We start from the raw sequence: 20,158 nt of genomic DNA, 5'->3' as shown, positions 1-20,158 counted from the left end.
TAATGGTGTAAAAAAAAAAAAAAAGGACAACATTTACTTGAGTAAGAAAAAATGACTTATATTTATTAAAGATTGCATGTTAACATTGATTTTAGAAAACTAGGGCAAATTAAGTGCAAAGCCTTATGCGTAGTGGATTCTGTCAACTTCTGCAATTTAAAGACAGGGCAAAGGGAGAAAATGCATTCCTTGCTATATTACGGAAATTTATTTTCTCCACCATGAGTACCAGATTTTTCCTGACGGTGCATAACTTAGAAAGCAAAAATATATCAAGACTACGCAGCACAGCTGTAATAAGTGTAATGGGCTGCAGCAGGCCACATAGTGTAAGAGGATTTGGTTTCTTGACTGGGTGGTTTAATTGCAGAAATTCTTTTCACCACCTGAGACAGGAACAACACAGGTACCAGCTTGTGCAAGTCCACAAACTGGGGGGGGAAAAAAAAAAAAAGTTTTTGAAGGCTAAAGCTCGAAGCATGTGCTGTAGGTTTATAAAGTGTGAGTGAAGCGTCTTAACCAGCGCCCGAGTAAGGAGGGTTAGAGTCTTTTAGATGGACACATTTTTCTTTATAGCATCAAAAGACCTGCCAATATGCATTTACATCAGGCAGAAAGAGAAATGGTTAACAGTTAAGACTTAAAAAGCAAAAGTTTGACATTTTGGAAAATGCACTTATTCACTTTCTTGAGCTAAGTTTGTGCGCAAGGTCATTAGCCACTCCCTGAAATGATACAGAGTCTCCCAGCAACCGTCCCAACAGTCTTTCATCTTCGAGGTCGGCCCAGGTACCGGACTATTTCAAACCAGTCCATCTAAACACAATTAGTTATACGGAGATCGTGATCGTGCACAAGCTGGGCATTAACTATTGATATCCCTTTCTGTTTACATATGCATCCTCGTGGACGCTGTTGGCTTTGATTTTGAACTGAGTGCTATCAGTGCACCCCACCACACCCAGAAATCAAGCCACTTGTCAGCTGAACAAAGTTATGTCACGTATCACCCAGTCACGGTGAATAAGTCCGTTTTTCGATTAGCCAGTCCAGTCACACCACACAGATCTCAAGTAGCAATTTTGTTCTCAAAGCTGGTAAATTGTTCCAGTGGTTATCAGCTACGCAGCTGTTACATCTACTAGTTACTAGGTGTAAATGTTTTCTAACTTTGTGTGGTGTGTATGTGTAAATTTCAACTAGGTAGGTATAACTAGGCAACAAGCTGCTGGTGCAACCGGCTCTCATTGGTTGTAGTCAAGAAATACTCTTGACACATAATCATCCTTTTGACAGTGAATTGGTGTTTTAACATTTTGGTTAACTGGCTGCTGGCTGTTACACAGTAAATCTATCACTTGTCTCATTTATCTCCCTGTAAGCCGGTAAAAAGCACATTTCCCTAAATGTCAAACTATTGCTTTAATTCCTTTAATTACAATGTGTAGTATCACGAGCAATCCAACACGATCAACACTAATTATTTCACCAGGCGGTTCTAAATGTAATATCCAGTTTAACGTGTGTTTCTGCCAAGAGCTCCGGTGTAGAGTAGAAAAAAAATCAAGCAGACAAGCAAACACTCTGGTCAACACAATGTAACTTTCACGATCAACGTCAAGTCAGTGGCTTTGACCTCGTCTGTATCTCACAGTACAAAACATGTCTCATTCAAACAGAGCATCACAGGCTTCCACTGTCCATTGAGATTAGTGTTATAGCTCAGACGGGTTGAACTGGTACGAAACTTCACTGGGGTCCAGAGGGAAGGAAGGATTTCACAGATCAACTGCTTTCCCATGTGCTTTCTCTTCTGATTAGCATTCATATGTATGAGCGAAGAGCCAAATGCTTTTCAATGAGTATGTAATAACCCACTGTGGTCTGCCTGCATGTGTTACTGTAACATTTCCGTGGGTTTTTTTTTTTTTTTTAGTATTACAGCTCAGTGCTCCGTGTAGAGGTTTTAATCTTTTGCGAAGGAAAAGGGGATGAGAGCCATAATTTAATCATGCACGGCATCAGGCCTGGTATACTGACTCTGAAAGCTTTTAATGCAGCCGACTCTGATTAAACATCATATAGACACTCGGACAGATCATATTTACACAGGCTTTCAAGAAATGGAGCTCAAAGTAGGCTTTAATTGTACTAAAGAATATTTAGGCTGCTTGAGGAGGACATGATATACGGATCATCATAAGACTTGATTTGTACAGGTAGTGGAGAGTTTTGTCAAACGTGACGTTAATTCAGTTTTAGTGGGAAATCTTGAGACGTTCAGTATGTCAAGTCTGAGTGACCTCGTGGATCAGAAAGAACAAAAACGTTTAGTCTAATCACTCCTTTCCACTGCTTCAAGACACATACACTCACACAGAGTAACGATAATAACAAGCAATGCAACAGTCACTGCTCTGCAGATGGAAAAGGAATTGACATGATTTTCTATTCTCCATTCCTACATTATCTTAGAGCCTTCAAAATTCTCGATTAGTGCATTCTGTAACCATTAAGTGTTATTAATAAACAGATATAAACCTTGGAAGTGCAATAACTTTTTTTGTACATGGCTAATAAAAAATAGTTGCATGAGAGTCTTACATACAAGTTAACGTGTGAAACAAAGTACAGGAATAAACTCTCCAAACAGTCTTCAAACTATGTAAACCTAAAATAAACGTAAACCTAAACCGCAGCAAATGATTCACCACCTTCACTTAAATGGCTGGGGATATTAGAAGACAATGAAACTCAAGTCAGTACCTTTAGATGAGTGTCCCTTTTGATGCGAGTACCGCCCACAGTGGTGTAAAAATAGAGACTAAAAAGACTAAACTCCAAATCCGGAGACTCATGCTACAGTTGGGCCGCGGAAACATAGATCTAATGGAGGATCCAGAACCCGCCCTGCCGATGTTTTCTTCTTTTATCACAGCAAACTGGAGATCTAGTAACAAGGTGAGTGGAAGTGAACTACACTCTAATATGGGTGTTACGGTACCAGAGTTAGGGCTCGAGGGGTCACAATGAAAGCATCCAAGGAAAGCCTTCTCTCCTGGGTAAAAGTTGGACTGTGGTCTTGGTGGTGTTTTTTTTTTTTTCTGGGGGGAGGGGGGGTCCTGACTGGTACTAGGCCTCAGACTCCAGGTCTTCTTGTCCTGCCCCATTGGTCATGTCTCCCGTCTCAGGCTCCAGCAGCAGGAACTTGCCATCATTGGTAAGTGGCATGTTCTTCATCAGCTGTGCCAGGGCCTCAGGGTCCTGGGGGGGAGGGGGATGAAAAAGGGAATTTCTGAGTCCAGCTGAAAAAGAATTCACTCGTGTGTGTTTAAATTCCTAAACTGGCGACAGTAAATTTTGAATGTACCTACTTTGTGTCACCTTTACACTGTGAAGACTAAGGGAGGTAAAGTGTTGACCATCGCCCTCTAGTGGCTGTTTGTTCGTTAATATCTCCAATTTACAGAGATTATCGTTTTCGTGTCGTATTAATTCAGCCACTGAAAAAGTTGTGATTCCCTATTGTGAAACTATAAAAACCTAAAACACATTCAGACTTTGAGGGCATATGATAGAACGATAAAGGTTTGATTCAAGTAAAGTGACATAATGTTGCAATTGTCTAACAGAAAAAGTTTTCTATGTATCTCCATACGATGGCATTACCTTCTTGGCTTCAGTGATGTCCTTCGCCAAGCTGATGGTGTAACATATCTGTGAAAAAAGACCAAAAGATGAACTTCAATACCCACTTGTGCATCAGTTAACAAGTGTTTCCCCTGTTCAACAAAACATCAGTGTTCGGTGTCACAACCTTTTCGCCCTCCGTGTTGCTCTCAAAGACGAAGGCGCTAAACGAGGGCTCTCCCTCCTCATCTCCGTCGCTCCAGTCTCTGCCCTCAACCACAAATCCCATCAGCCTGCCGTTCTCTTGGTGAGCTGCAAACTGACACACCTCTCCAAGCTGGAACTGAGAAATGCATTTGAATGTGTTGAGAGAGAGAGAGAGAGGAGTGGCTGAGCCTCTTAACCTCTTAATGAAAAAGAGAAAAGATTATTTAGTAAAAACTAATTTGATCTTTAGTGATACTTACACTTATTCTTGTAACTTGAGTTTGAGGGTCAATCAACCTATAGTAAAGACAAAACAGAGACTTCAACAGGGATGTAAAAACACTGCTATGATACTTAGGCCTTGACTTTGATTTGTTTTTGTCAGCAAGCTTGTTTCTCTCTGGTCATCTTTAGTTATGAGCAGGAACAGAACAATTTTCTGGCACATTCTCAAACATTGTGACGTGTCCTTTGTGCCTGAGTGAATGTGTCTCCTCATTTGTCTGAGGATATTGCTCTCACAAGGACAAACTTGTTAAAAAAATGTGAGAAAGCAGTTATGTGTTCAGCAGCTCGACTGTGCAGCTTTTTGTTGGAAAACCTGAGCCTCATTCAAAAGACTTCTTTGTCGCAGATGTTTATGCTTTGATGAGGCTCCAGAAGGTTCTCGCTCCAAGGTCCTTCCTCACTGTAGTCTTCAGAAAGTTATGTACAGCCAAGTCTTGGCGTTAGCTCGCAATGATGGCCCTTATCTTGAGACGCTATAACAGACTCGTTGGATTTTACTCTCTCACAATACCAACTCTTGTGCACAAGAACATAAAAAACTAAGTGTAATACTGTGGACAACATGGTTTAGCTGCACAGAACAACATGTTTTCATGTTTTAAATGTGATATGTCCTTGTGGCATCGCATGGTGTGGGAGGCTATAGGACTTCTCCATCGTAGAACTGTTTTATTATCAAGGTCCAAACTAAACAGTCACAAAGTTTCAATGTAGCAAACTACATTGTAAAGAGAGTTTTAACCAAAATTAAATTAATTTCTACACATTGCTTATAAGACCGTGAGGCTGTGTGAGGTTAAGATTATAATATATATACCTACCTTTGGCACATGACACAATGGTAGAATACTTTAGCACTTGTAATACTGTAACAGCCCCACAAACTGGCCCTTTTAAACTACTGGCTCCATCACCAGAGATCATCAATAACTGAAGCATTTGTTTTGGCAATTTCTGTCTATGTTGTTGGGAAATTCATGAATGCATCACCATCTTTATACACTGAGGTCCGATCAGTTGTTTTTGTCTTTGTCTGTCCTCAGAGGAGGTATTCATGTAACACTTCATGAATATGTGATAAATCCTACCTGAGGCTACTGCTAGTGACCATGAGGTGGGATTCGGTGGTCCTAAAGATGTTGTGGATGGCTCGGGCAGCCAGCACCTGCCTCATGGCCTCATAGATCACCTCCTGATTGTCGCCACAGCGAACCGCCATGGAGCCCAGGAAGCGCACGGCGAATACCTGCTGCAGGAGGGAGTCTGCGGAAAAAACATCCAAACATCAGCCACACTGATAAACCAAGTCAGCAGCATAAACATGCAAGGACAGTAAACAGAGACGCACGGGAACACTCATGTAGGAGAGTAAACTCGAGGTGCACAAACACACACACAAACACACACACACAAACACACACACACACACACACACACACACACAAAAGAGGTTAAGCTGAACTAAAAGCGTGCTTGAGAGGGAGAAAGTGGTCCATTAAGTTTTACTTGGACGAGGAAAATGTTTACCGTCACTTTCTGTTGAACAATCATCGTCTGTTTCTCCAAACGGATTTGTGCGTCTGTCAGGAAATGAGCACACACACAAGCAAAGAAAAAACACAATTACACTCCAGCACCGAGCAAGACAATTCAGCTTCCTGGAAATAATATAATAACCACTATGAGGCCAACTTTCTGGAAATTTGCGTCATCACCCGTCAGTACCTCATCCCTGTTTCTCACAAACATGCACCCACACAAACTTCCTGGTCCAGTCACCCCCTCACCTCCCTCCGGCTCTGTTCTGATCTTGAAACTCAGATGCTGGCAGCATGATGTCAAACTGAATGGGCGTCCCAGGGGCTATCAGGTCCTCTGGTTCAGGAGCAGCCCCTGTCTTCTGGGAACCACTGCTGGTAGCGTGTACACCTCCAGGCTTTGCTCTGCAGGAATGAGACGGGCAAAGTCAAAATGTGTGGGAAGTTTTTAAGAATAAACAACCACTGCTCATAAGTTTCCAGCCTGAAATATTTCAACAAACATCACCCCACCATCGTCTAGCCCCACCATCTGGTCCAAATTTAAATTTATCCAATACTGATACTTGACACGCTTATCATCACTGATGAAAACAATGATATTTAAATCTACAGAAATAACAACCATAAATACATTAAGCACGAACTATACATATCAACTATAAGTACTTCACACATAAATGTTCAGAACAAACAAAGACTGTATTTGTCACATCTCATCCGACACTAAATATGATGCTAAGCTAAATTTAATCAGGAAGACTATCATTATGCCTCATTCATTCTCATTCTCGCTCACTCTCTCACCCCACCTCTTGTAATCGCCTGACTTCAGGTAACCAATCAGATTTCGCCACAATCTCAAGCAGCCAATCCCACTTAAATCTATCTATTTAAGTCAACCTAAAATCTGTTCTCCTCTCTTCTGCCGTCAGCTGTCATGTCAGTGCGCGAGTCGAGCTCATCAGAGTCTCCACATCCAGATCTCCAGCATTCTCTTCTTCCCACCACCAGCACCAGTGTCTAGACCCTGCACTTCGACCAACCTCACCCCCTTTTTCAAATATGATGACATCATGATCACAAGACTCTCACATCTCTCACTTTTCCTCTCTTGCTTTTGCACGTGGCAATAAAAGTTTATTCGTTGACTCAGAATGAAGTCTCTCCTGGTTAGAAGGTTAGAAAAGTGATTTAACATTTGGCTTCACACACATGAACTGTGTCACACTACCACACACACACACACACATGCTCTTTACACTTTACACATTCTTAACACACACTAAACCTTACCGGTACAGGTTGCCAAAGACCTTAATTCTGACTCCATCCACTGGTAAATTACTGCACGTATTGACTGCTTCAGATCAAAAACACATTTCGGACCTCGGTTCATATCCGAGTTTAGTTCTTTTCAATGAGCAATACAGCCTCAAAGAGCCACCAGTGGCAAAATGCACATTATCTTTTCAGTTAAATGATCATCTCCCTCAGTGATCACAGGCCGACATATTGTTCCTCATTCCCTCCTGGAGCAAACCGACATTATATCATCAAATCACTTTATATGGTAAGACCAAATACATGCAGAAGAAGATGTCTTGTTCAAAGAGCCAAAACCAAGTTAGACTTATCACAACCTAGAAGAGAAGATACAGTATATACTGTCATCAACATGGAACTGAGTATCTTAAGAGAGAGAGACATGCCCGACCTGTCAGGGTTGGGGGAGCCTTCTTGTCTCTTCTCAAAGCTGGTGATGGGGGTGACAGCCTGGATGGCGGTTTGGTTCAGTCGAATGGCCACAGCCTAACAAAAGGAAACAGGGACATTGCCACATCTCCATATCAGCAGGTGAGTCATTTCTAAAACCACAAGTGTGTGTAAATGTGCCTAAGACATTTTAACCTTACGTCCAACCAGTTCTCTACATGATCTAAACCTCATGTTATGCCTGTGAACCATGATGTCCCGGTCATTTGAACCATAAGCAGGGTCTATTCATCAGCATTAATCCCTCAAAAACAGCGTGGGTTCTGCTGGTTTGTTTGGGTAAAGAAAAGGAGTCTTTCTTGCCATTTCTGGGCAGATGTGGGTGGAAGAATAGTCCTTTTACTGAATACAGCAATTGCTAACAAATTTTAGTTTACATTGGCATTTGATAATATTAAAAAGAAACCCAAAACAATTGACCAAGTAGTCCTTGGATACAATCATTTAAGTTGGATTGTAAATTGAAAAGAAATTATAATTAGAAAACAGTCCATGCTTTAAATTTAAAAATATGTTATTATAATAGAGGATATTATATATTAAGGATTTATCGGGGGGCAAGTTTTGCCCTCTATTCCGAGTTGTTTTAATCTATTTAGTAGAAACAACATCTCCAGTGTTCGATTAATTCTAATGAAACACTTAACACAGGTCACGAGGAGAAGAAACAAGACAAAGGAACGGCCACAGAATACAGATCACTGACCAGACATTTGTTTTCACACAAATAAGGAGAAGTCCCTGCAGTTTTGCACAAACACCCACACTGGGAAAGAATGAGGGCAAATTTTCGACATTGACAACAACTTTCACAACAACTAGATTAAGGAGATGAGCTGCGTGTGTGAAACCATTCTCCATTTGCTGCTTGGTGCAGCCAGTATGTGAGTGTGAATTCTGTAAAATAGCAACTGTTCACAACTGTTTAGAAAAAAATAAATAAAAATCCTACAATGCTGCACCCTTTTTCCTGAGATGACAAAAATGTCATCTGCAGTGACGTGGCACAGCACCCGTCAGTGGTGACACAAACTGATGATTAGTCTTGAAATCTCAAATTATTACTTACTATAAGAAAAACTATAAAGTGATTATCATGTAGGGAAAATAAATAAGTGAGTGAGAGAGAGCAGATTTGGATACAGCTATAGTCTGTCTGTCTGTCTGTCTGTGGAGAATCTGAAGAATAAACATTTTCATGGAGCCAAGCCTCATGCAAACATGCTGAATTCTGGGACTGAAAAGCAATGAAGGCAACAACAGCTGTGAGACGCTTCAGAGGAAGAAGGGAGGGCAGTCTATGTGACAGCAGTGGAACAATGCCATCACTCTTTTATGTCTCTAAAAGAATACGTTTCCAATATTGTGTGTTTCTAATTAAAGTGGTGGAGCAACAAATAGATGTCTCATTGGTTTAAAAAGATCAGTGAAATGTTTTGGATTCAGAAGTGTGGTTCCTTTCTTAGACATCTGCTGAAACTGAAACATTTACCTCTGGGTTGTCAGTCAGGTAGATCTGTCTGGAGATGTTGTTCACTGTGCAAATCCACTGAAAAAAGAAACAAAGAGATCCACATTAGGACTTTCTCCAGACCTCAGACACGAGCCGCTTGAAATCACTTGACTGATAGCAGCTGTGACAGGCCAGTCAGATGTGTCCGAGCAAAAAACACAGACATGAAAACCACACAAATGAGTCTTGACAGCTCCTCCATTGTTCTGTGACAGATACTTGTAGCAGCAGATATCTCTGGGATGAAGATGTAAAACAATGAAGAAGATCAAACACAGCTGTTTGAACATTCTCTTTCAAATTTACCTCTTCATATTCCTTTTTGCTCTCAGCTTGCAGAATCATAGACCTGGAGGCATCAATGACAATGAAAAGAATTAAATAATATGAATCCAATATCTCAGAAATATTTATGTATCACTCTCATTGACGAATAAATATACATACGTTTTGCCAGAGGGGGACATTATCTGAAAACAGTAGCGTCTGTCCTCGCACTCCACAGCCATGACGGAGCTGTTGTCCAGGTCCAGCACCATGCCCCCTGCCACCGCCCCGCGTGGCTGGCACATGAGGTTCCCTCCCTGGGTGAAGAAGTACAGTCGGTCCCAGGCTGTGGTCACCAGGCCCGTTTTACTGGAGGACAGAGGATAACAAGGGGCAGGAAGAGTCGGTAAAGGTCAGTGCCGCAAGATGTGATTTTACAAAACAAAATGAGAGTTTTTTCTGCCACATTTTGGCAACATGGAAAGCTTAATGAGAGACAATGGAAGAGTAAGAATGTCAAGGGTTTAAGACTGGATGTGATTCCTCACATCTGGCTTACAAAGATGGTTGGAAAAAAAAAAAAAAGTCCTTCTCCCCTTCCAATGGCAGATGATATTAAAACATTAATTGCACATACATTCATTTAATTAAGATTGAATAAGAAGAAAATTCTAAAACACTTGAACCTATTGGTTGTTGTCCATCACGTTTCCTTAGATGGTGCCATGCTGCATGAAATATTTTCTGAATTCATTTGTTTCTGTCTTCAAGAAGATTTTCATTTGTACACTGGAATAATGTGATATTAGTCCTCTCAAAATCAATACTGTTTCCTCTTCTATTGTGTCCCCACTGACTCCTATTGTCTATTGTGATGTTATTTTTCAAAGACTTAACAACAGCTATTGAGATTTTTTGAAGTCTGGCTAGTCATTGTTTTCCAGATGAATTGAAATTACAATGTATTTTTGCTACAGTATATGCTTGATGTAAGATCACTATTTATGGGGCGTCGTGTAGCGTAGTGGTCTAAGCAGGCGCCCCATGTGTAGAGGCTACAGTCCTCGCTGCAGTTGGCCCCGGTCTGATGGAAAAGGGGAAAATATCTTGTATTTTTCCTCCTCAACTTCATTGGCAAAAAATTATGATAATGTACAAAACCTGTATCAACAGTCCGTTACGACGTATTCCAGTTGGTTTCCCACATACAGAAGTTGACATCTCCTAGCAACACTGGCCCTCATATGTTACTCCTGCCATGGCAACCACTTAGACGCTGTTTCCACAAATATATCTGTGACAGTTTTATCCTCTTATGAAAAATGGAAAAATATGCCTAACAGTACAAATAGAAAAATTACAGTTTGATTTTCACCATTACTGCCTCTCTCTATTGCCTGTAAATTATAACAGTTACACACAATATACTTTGAAAGATTTTGTATAAACGTCAGAATGTCTTTTAACGACATCACTTTATTGACGTAAAAATCTACCTGGTGTCATCACAAATGTGAATGCTTGACCTATCTAAGCATATTTTTTATAGCTAATCATAAAGTCCAACTGAATTAGTTGTAGGGACCAACACATACCTTGCTTATGCAACTATGTTCATGATCTGATCAATATGCTTCTGTTCATGAACGTTTATCAGAAACTGAAACAAAAACTGTGTGAAGTTACGCAGGGCTCAGTTCTTGGTTCCTTGCTATTTTATATTTAAATGAATTATTTTGTTATTTATTTATTAGTTATAATAGCACTTATGAGGAATTACTGATTGATACGACATGTATCATGTGAGTAAACTAAATTCCTCGATTAATAACTCATGAAAAGTTGAACCGTAAATATCACATTAAGTTAGTTTGTAGAAATGTAACAGCCTTGTCTTTTAACACATACTACACTTGTTTATGGTAATGTTAAATTTTACACCTCTGATCATCATAGAGGTTTTATGCAGCTTAAGAAGGGGGTCAGCCGTATTATTTAACTGTTCCAAACCAACCCTTTCTCATTATTTTACATATTATTTTATTTTTTCATAAGCATGAGAAAAAATTCCCTTTCAAATGTGAATGCTTGACTTGTCCTCAATCCCTGTTCTAACAGCAAAGCTGTTTTGTTTTGGCCTTGAATTTGTCTTGGCTTTTATGGCTTATGTAAATAAATAATTATAAATTAGCTACAATGCAAATTAACGCTGAGTCACGTTATTCCAGAACAAAGATACATGTGTATGACTCATCTGAATTGCTCATCTGTAAGCCTCTTTTTCGTACATTCTGTTTAAAAAACATTCCCAAATAATTTTCCTTTGATTAATATCGGAGTGTACGGCTCACACTGCCGCGAGTGACTCACACACTTAATATTGAGAAACCATTCGAAATAGCAAATGTTCTCTGGACTCAGCTCCATCTGACAAGCGTTTGAGGCTGCTGGCAGTGTGTGTCATTAAACAGAATGGCATTCTGAGGAAACCTTTTCTCTGGTGTCACAGACATTTGTCAAAGACTTTGGATGTATATGAGGGAGAGACAGAGTTTGACAGCTCTGACATTTCACTAAATCACATTGCGGGCTACGCTGCAGTTCTACCCCCTGCAGCCATTAAGGAAGTTTCCCTACTCATATATCCACTCTGCATTAAGCTGACAGTGCACACTGTCGACATGTTACCTGACCCACCTTGTCTGCTGTGACAGACTTATTGTTTACCGTGTCCATGCACATTTTGAGAAACTTCTGTCGCACCAGACTGAAATTCTCTAACAAAGCCTGAAATGTCACATATGTGAAATGAGGACAGATTCAAAACTTGTTCCCTCGCTGTTTAATTCTTTTTTCCCCAAGAAACCACTTAACATACTGACGAGCTACGAACGCTACATGAATAGGAAGTGTCCTTGGATTTTAGATAGGGCCATAATGAGTGTAATTAATCTTACTTCCTAATGTTGAGGTAGCCAGCCTTCTGGATAAGCGTGCGATTGACAGGCTCAGTGTCCTTATCTGGCATGTAGACAGTGTCCTCCACAGACAGAAGCTCCCTCTGAGACAGGCGCATGGCCTCCGCCTCCGCGTCCAGCTGGGCCTGGATACTAGACATGAACAAAGTTTTAATAAAGGCAGAATCCTTCTTAACTGACTTTCAGAAAGTTGATTTTTTTTTTTTTTTTTGCGAAAAAAAAAAACAAGCATTAAAAGACTTCCACTTACAGAGCATCTCACTAAAATGATTTCTGTTAAGAATCATACACATCATACTGTATACTGATCTGTCATACCAAAGCTATGGAACATCATGATAATTACTGTTAATGAGTTTGTACCTTTGTGTCATGTTGGACACAGAGGAGAGAAAGTTATCCATCTTCTTTGACACCAGCTCAATGCCTTTCTTGAAGAAGCTGATCTGAGAGTTCAGAGATAATAGTTGGTCATTCATTTGAGATTTATTTTATTGCATTTTACTGAACTTTTAATGTAGCAAACATTTCTAAAAACCAACAGTAATCATTTTCTTAATAAACTAACAACCATTCATATTGCAGATTAAACCGCTCTTTATTTTCACAATTAATTGTTTTGTCTGTAAAATGTTAAATGTTTTAATTTTCCAAAACCCCACATTCAAATAGCTTGTTTTATTTGGCCCCCAGTCCAAAACCCCATGATATTGAGTTTATCAAACAGTATATGAGAAAAAAAAAAGCTTCCAAATCCTCACATTTGAGAAGCTGGAACCACAGAATATTTGACGTTTTTGCTTGAAAATTTTCTAAAACAATGAATTGCTTCAAAAGAAATAATTGCAGATTAATATTCTGTCAATGAATTTATTGACTAACTAATAACTAAATGTTGTTTTTTTTACCCAGTAGTTGATACTGCATGAACACACTACACAATAATAGGTGTACTTTGTAAACTTAATCTGTCCCAGTGAGAAAAAACACTTCTCTTCCTTAAACACTGAACTGATGGTGATGTCAGTTAGTATGCCAACAGCTGCTCAGTACCTGTGCCTGTGTGTAGCCTAACATGGGTTCAAGCATAGCTACTCTCTTGCGATACTGCAGGGCATTGAGTGCGCAGTAATACTGCAGTGAGGCCTGGTGCTGCTTCCTTCTGGTGTAAGCCACCTCCTTCACCATGTCTGCCTTCAGCTGTCCAGACAGGAGAGGGTTAAAACATGCAAATACACACACGTGCACGTGTCCAGCGTGAACTGACTACCAAGCTCTGTACACACACGTTTGCAAATATGCTACTCTCACAAGCATACAAATACACAACTCAGTGGCATTATCTTGTACGTTCAAGAAGACACATTCAACAGAGGCAAACAGCAGAGGAATCTTATCTTTGCAGCCATTATTGTGCAAAGTGTTGCTACAGTCTCACTACAGCAGTGAGGCCTGGCAATGTTTAATTCCATCCATTTGTATTTCAAATGCTTATAAAACACTCCCACTACATTACCAGAGAATTACTGCAGTGTGAGGCCTTTTACAGCCTTAGATCGATGCCAGAGAAGCTCCATTAGTGGAGATGAGAGAGTACTTCCCATTCACACTACCTTCTCGTTCTCCTTCTTCTTGGGCAATCGGCTGTACTTGACCATAGCTGCCTCATGCTCTGCAGGAGAGGAGAGAGCGGACATAAGGATCAGATTATCACTCCAGGCTGTAATTGTTTTCTGTAACTGGTAAAAGTACTGTATGTACTTACCATCAGTGGCGATACCGAATATTTCCTTCAGTGTGCTTATCTCTGCAAAATTCAATGTTTAGCAAACGTTGTTACAATATCCTCAAGAGATCCACATATTAAAATGGCATTATTACTTTTTAAAGTTGACGGGTTTTACAAAAAGAATCCTATATGCTATATCAGTCATAGTCATTAAAGGATGAATTTCTTATGTAGCTTTTTTCTGAAATTAGTTTTTTGGTCTGCTTTCTACTCAAATAAATGAGCTCTATACTTCAATATGCAAATCAAAAATACAAATGCTTTGTAATAATAATAACATATAAGAAACATATTATGATAATGAGTTTTGAGCACGTGTGTGTGCGTGCGCGCATGTGTGTGGTCCTACCTGTGAGGTCCTTCTCTCGGAATTGGATCAAGGGGAAGACCATGCTGTCAGCCATCTGGTTGGCCAGCTCAGAGTGGAGCGAGTTCAGCTGGATGAGACAAAACAGATTATACGAAAATATCAAGTTGCTGCACAAGGACACAAAGAGAAGATGATGTACCCCCGCCAAACATCTTGAGGGATTACAGTTTATTTTAATATGTACAGTGACATTTGCTACTAGTTATTCCTGCAGGAAGATGGAAAGTAAATTTTTCAGTGAAATAGGTGCAACAATGCAACTGCAGACAATGTCTCCCCTACATCATAGAAAGGCCATATTGTGGAACGGTGCATTTCGTGAAGAGAATAATAACGAAAGCCTTCTGTTTACTCTGATATTGGAAGCAGAAACACATATCGCACACAGAAGAAAACCCTGCCATAATTCTTTAAGGTTATCAGCAAGCTACACTCCCAACAGTTTAACAAGCTGACATCCACTTTAATCTGAATTATTTCGCAAGTGCTAAAGTTCACAGGATTAGGTGCAGGGGTAGGCCTAATTCTCACTACGAAACGAGTTCTCTTCCGTACATGACGAGGTAAAGGTCAAACAAACAATCAACCTGTGTCCTCTGAGCATATGTGTGTGTGTCCTGTATGTTGTTGAGTGCTGATTGTGCAGGCTTGTGGGCCCCCATGGCTGAAAGTGACAAGCCCATCTGTTATGTCTATATACCTGAGCCTACACACCCCCTCCTTCATGTATCCATCTATCCACCTACTGCCGCCTCCCTCCCTCCATCCATCCATCTATCTGGTGCAATAGGCATCATATCCACCTCTTAGCGTCACTATAGTGTCTAGTCTTACAGGGAGGATAAGGTCTTTTCATTGAGGTCATTTTCACCGGCGTGCTACAGGAGTGCAGGTGCAATATCCTTTGTAACATGATTAAGAAGGCAACTACTGACTGTGCAGTAGTTTATCATCCCTTTCTTCTGCTGTGGGTGGTGCGCACACACATACAAACACACACACACACACACACACGCACACACATACACACACACACACATGTATATACACACATAAAACACATACACAAAACTGCAAACACAGGCCTCACCTCCCCTACAGTTTTGGCGAAGCTCTGCAGCGTGGTGATTACCTCTTCATCACCTTTTCCAAGAGCAAAATTCTAGACAGAAGAAGAAGGGAAGAGAGACAAGTTTAAAACCATGAAACTGCATAATGTGGCATTGAGCGAGCATATACTAGGGGCTAAGAAGTTAAAAATTACCCTGTTCTGCCAGGATATTTGGCACATCACTTTCATGGAACAAGTCCAGAGATGCAAATAACCCCCATGCTAAGATGCTGAGTTTTAAGCTTTGTTTAAAAAGTGCTAAAAAGTGCATCCATTACAGGTCATTGCAGATTCTTTTTTCTATCCAACATCCTCTCTGCAATCCAGAGTGCGTTCCAACAGTCGACTGAGCCACACGTGTTTCTTTTTCAGCATGATTTAATGCACCCGCTGTGTTGACTTCAGCAACTATTCTATTTTGAATTTATTGTTTGCTACATAATACAAGGCCCCGTGATAGATGACCAACAGAGAAGCACCTCTACATCGAGATTTCCTCATGCGCAGAGATTTCAAAAAGACGCACATGCAGAGATGAGGAGTGGCAGACACATGCACTCCCACAAGGAAAAAAATTCATATGAGCAGACATGGAATTGTTATAGCACATTAGCAGAGCTACTTGAATTATTTAACTCAAACTAGGGATCAGCATACATGTTGGATTAAGTTCAAGGTGAAGGGCATAATTTTGGTTTCAGCAGTAGATGATAATTATATTTCACTTGAATAAAATTACATATTAATGGTTATATAACAAAAAGCAGAAATGCTTTAAAGCTCTGTGTTGTAATGTACTAACCCTACCTAAAATCTATTAGTTTTTGATAATGCTAAAAAATGTGTTTTTATCCACTGCAGTGTGCTGTGCTTAACTGTCTTGTCTTGACTGGTGCTAGCATATTTCTATAGGAGAACACTGTATAAAATATAAATAATGCCTAAAACAAAACTGGAAACATCCCTGAGTAGTGTCTGCAGGTATTTCATTCAGGTTGTATAAACAATATCCTTACTAATCAAGCAGGGCAGCCTGTATAAAGCCTGAGAGGCCAACTCAGGGCCAAAGAAGGCCAGAAAACACTTCACACACCACTTGCTGCTGGTTGTTAAGCTCACTGCTTTGAGCAAATGCTAATAACTGAATGTGATTATGATAAGCATATAAGTCATTTTTGTCAATTATTATCTTCCCTTATCTGAGCAACAGTGACTGGACAGCTCAAAGGGACTGCAGTGAGACAGTTAAACTGAAACAAGAAACGTGAGGAAGGCAAAAATAGGATTTTGATTGGAAATTACACCCTTGATCATGGAACCAATACTTACTTTCTTCTCATAATCCAGAAGTTGCTGCGAGAGCTGCTCTGTGGCCAATCCCATCTCACTCTGTAAGGGGAACAGATTGAGGGGAAAATGCAAAATTATCAGGCTGGATCATGAAGGATTTGTCCCTAGCTTCTACGTTTGCCATTCTCTTTTCAGGCCTTGTGAATCACGAAGGGATAATAGGAAGTGAAGGGACAACAGGTGAATCAGGGTTCAAATCAAAATTCCTTTGAGAAAAAAAAAACAAAACAAAAGGTGATGGGTCATATAAATGCCAGCTCCACCAGTGAACTGTTATCGCTTCAGAAAAGGTCTGAAGTTACATAAATTGTTCATGTTTTCAAAAAAAAGATAAGTAGCATTTATTGTGACTGCAACATTTGAAAGTGTTGCTCAATGAGACGCTATGTACAGAAACATTTACACCCGTCACTACTTACTGCACATCGCACTCACTGAATACATTATACAGAAATTTGTCTGATATGTCAAAAAAAGGCATCAATTAAGTCAGAAAACTGGTTCAAAATGTTTCTCTTCTTACTAGCTGGAGCTTTGAACTAATATTATGTTGTTACACACACGCTCTCCCCAAAGTCCATGCTCAAAGCTGTTTCTCCAAGAACCCTCAGTACATAATGTTTCATTCACCAGTTTGCCTGTGTGAGGTTGCAAAAAAACAGCATATAATATCCTAGTTTGGCATCTGTCCAGTTGAAAAATTCCAGAGAGACTGCACCACCATTTTTGGTCCAGTGCAAATCAGAACAATACGCTGCTGTAGTTCAATAATGCAAATTTTCAACCTGAAATCAACTTCAATCTGGCAAATAATATGGTTCCTGTTCAAAGTCACAGAATAAAATGTGTGTGTGAATGTGTTTGTGTTTTGTTTAGTACCTGAGCTCCAAACACCCGTTGCATCGATTGTAGTAGCTTGTTGGTGTAGTCTGTAAGCATCCCAGCATCTTCCTCAAACACACTGAGCAGGGAGCGAGTCTGCAGGAAAAAACATTTGATGAATAAGATTAAGCTATGTTCACAGAAGACTGTAAATGCAGCAGAAAAAAAATACTAAAAATGTCAAACATTCTCTGGTTCCAGTTTTCTCAAATGTTAGGATATGCTGGGTGTTTTTTTTTGTCACGTATTTTATTAAACTAAATATTTTTGGGATATCAATCTTAAAACATAATCTCAGGCTGTGGGAAATTACAGAAGGCATTTTTCACTGTACTCTGACATTTAACTGATCAATCCATTGATCTAATAATCAGCAATATAATCTGCAGACTAATAAAAAATGAAATTACAGCCCATGATAGTTCAGGTGGAGTTGGGTATGCTTTGTTGTGACAAATGTTGCTATTACTCATCTGTTGGACAACAGTAGTAAAACACCACACCCACACGGTACCGAAGTTAAAAACAAACAAAAACAATGTGAGCCAGGTTTGGCAGAAACCTGTAACTTATAAAAGGGAATTATTAATAAGAGCATTGCCGGAGGTGAAGACACAGACACAGAAATGAGGGAAGCTGCAGTACTGAGGTGGAGCTTTGAAGTGATACTCTAGGCATAATGATTTTACTGCAGGCAGGCTATGCAAACCAAGGAAATCCTGTTTGGATGAAGGTGTCTTTTACCATAAACAGGTGCAGCTAGGCAAGGCAAGTACAGAAACTACAAAACAGAGGGACACACCCACTGGATCAGGTCTGTCCACAGTTCGCTCCAGCTGACTTTCACCACAGTGACTGACAGGCATTTCACACTGACAGGAAATCATCTGGAATATTGAGAAACTTTTCTCCCTTTACATTTTACTGCAGGACAGCACCAGGCCTATTTCCTATTAAAAATTCAAATAACTTAAGTACATGTCAAGAAAGAAAATAGTCTCCAGCATGGGCTGCACTTAAGCAGAACAATCAAGGAGGTCAGCCATGTTTAGGGAAAGAGTGATGCAACAGACAACAGAAAATACAGACTACATTAGATCTGCATAATAACAAAAGGTTGTTTCATTGTCGCTCACAGATATCCATGCATGACGCCTAATGAACAACGTTAACACTGCAATTCAGACCTGTAAGCATCAAACAGCATTTGGTGCTCACTACTGTCAGCCACCACTGCCCTGTTGCAGGCTATTGACTAATTCCGGTTGAGTCTGATAATGGAAACCCCTCCCACATCATGTGAATCAGGCCCAGTTTGACTCTGGTCTCAAAATCTGGAAAATAACACTGGGAAATATTTTTAAAAAGGTTGCAGGTGTGTCCTGTTTGAGCTATGTGGTCGTGACATCTTCTATACTGGTATGAGTTGGGATGTATACCCGAATATGTGCTCTGACAGAGCGAGGAAAGCCCTGTGACGAGCGGTAGTTGTGTAAATACAACACAGACACCAACACACCGATAATTATGACATGGTCTATAAACTCGAACATTTTTTACCACAGGGGAGCGCAGCCACTCCTGAAAGAGGATTAGATTCCCACAACAATGTGTCAATTGAGAGCTGTCATCGACCAGTGGAAACAGACTACAACGGATACAGGATACTGCCTGGGTTAGTAAGCTAACTTCAGCTCTCGAAAACGTCTTTCGTGTGACAGCTGGGTCTGTAAACGTGATATAACCCTCACAGGCCTACCTGAGGACTGTCCTGCAAAGCGTCCTCCAGGAGCAGTTTGTGATGTACGGCCGGCATCTTGTTAGCGTTGGAGGAGAAGGGAATGGGGGCTTGAATTATTTAGAGCGTGGACTCGGTTTCCCAGAGCTCTCTGCGCCAGAAGGACGAACACGTAGAAGTTGGAGGCGGGCCCAGTCTGACCTCATCCTAAATTGTTATGGGACAACTTGTGACCGGTAAAATAGCTGCAGCTTAACTCTAAACTAAATATTTGTATTATATCATATTTTGTTTGTTTCTGTTTGTGGAGATTTGATTTGTTTTATAGCGAGTGGACGGACAGTTTAAAAGGTAGACTACGTCTACCGTTGTACCATTTTAGTATCAACATTGACCCCATGTGGCCATAAAAAGAGGTACACAGTTTAATTTAAAAATTAGATTAAAAAAATGTGACATCTACCTTTTGTTCTAGTTTGACCAAAGGTTGAATAGTATATAGAGTGAGTCTTCTAGTCTATTCCAACAGTGGTGGAAGAAGGAAATGGCAATACCACAATGTCAAACTACTCAATTTGCAAGTTCTGCATTCAAAACGTTACTTAAAAGTATAGAAATATAATTTAATAAAATATTCTCAAAGAATCAAAAGTGAAATGACTCCTTGTGGGGACTAATTAGCCCCTTCCATTGACATATTTTTTCATTTTTAGAATTTACT

General features: G+C 40.1%; 1 protein-coding gene across 1 annotated transcript; it reads right to left on the bottom strand.

Annotated features, from left to right (window-relative positions):
- Nucleotides 1–32: 32 nt before the first annotated feature.
- Nucleotides 33–19,576, bottom strand: appl2 (adaptor protein, phosphotyrosine interaction, PH domain and leucine zipper containing 2). Its single transcript, XM_023400380.2, has 21 exons — nucleotides 19,459–19,576; nucleotides 17,697–17,795; nucleotides 16,797–16,856; nucleotides 15,447–15,518; nucleotides 14,336–14,423; nucleotides 13,963–14,004; nucleotides 13,811–13,869; nucleotides 13,251–13,397; nucleotides 12,561–12,643; nucleotides 12,177–12,329; nucleotides 9,400–9,588; nucleotides 9,259–9,301; nucleotides 8,932–8,988; nucleotides 7,381–7,475; nucleotides 5,913–6,068; nucleotides 5,653–5,705; nucleotides 5,214–5,388; nucleotides 4,098–4,134; nucleotides 3,818–3,973; nucleotides 3,670–3,717; nucleotides 33–3,264 (listed from the first exon to the last, which is right to left on the bottom strand). The coding sequence occupies exons 1-21, from the start codon at nucleotides 19,513–19,515 to the stop codon at nucleotides 3,133–3,135; spliced, it is 2,001 nt and encodes a 666-aa protein (XP_023256148.1). The 5' UTR covers nucleotides 19,516–19,576; the 3' UTR covers nucleotides 33–3,132.
- Between the last annotated feature and the right edge of the window lie 582 nt (nucleotides 19,577–20,158).

Source organism: Seriola lalandi, unplaced genomic scaffold, assembly GCF_002814215.2.
Source record: "Seriola lalandi dorsalis isolate HSWRI2012SDOR001 ecotype SW California unplaced genomic scaffold, Sedor1 jcf7180002052274, whole genome shotgun sequence".
Lineage (NCBI taxonomy): Eukaryota > Metazoa > Chordata > Actinopteri > Carangiformes > Carangidae > Seriola > Seriola lalandi.
The sequence above is the reverse complement of the archived record's forward strand: the minus strand, read 5'-3'. Positions and strand labels throughout refer to the sequence as shown.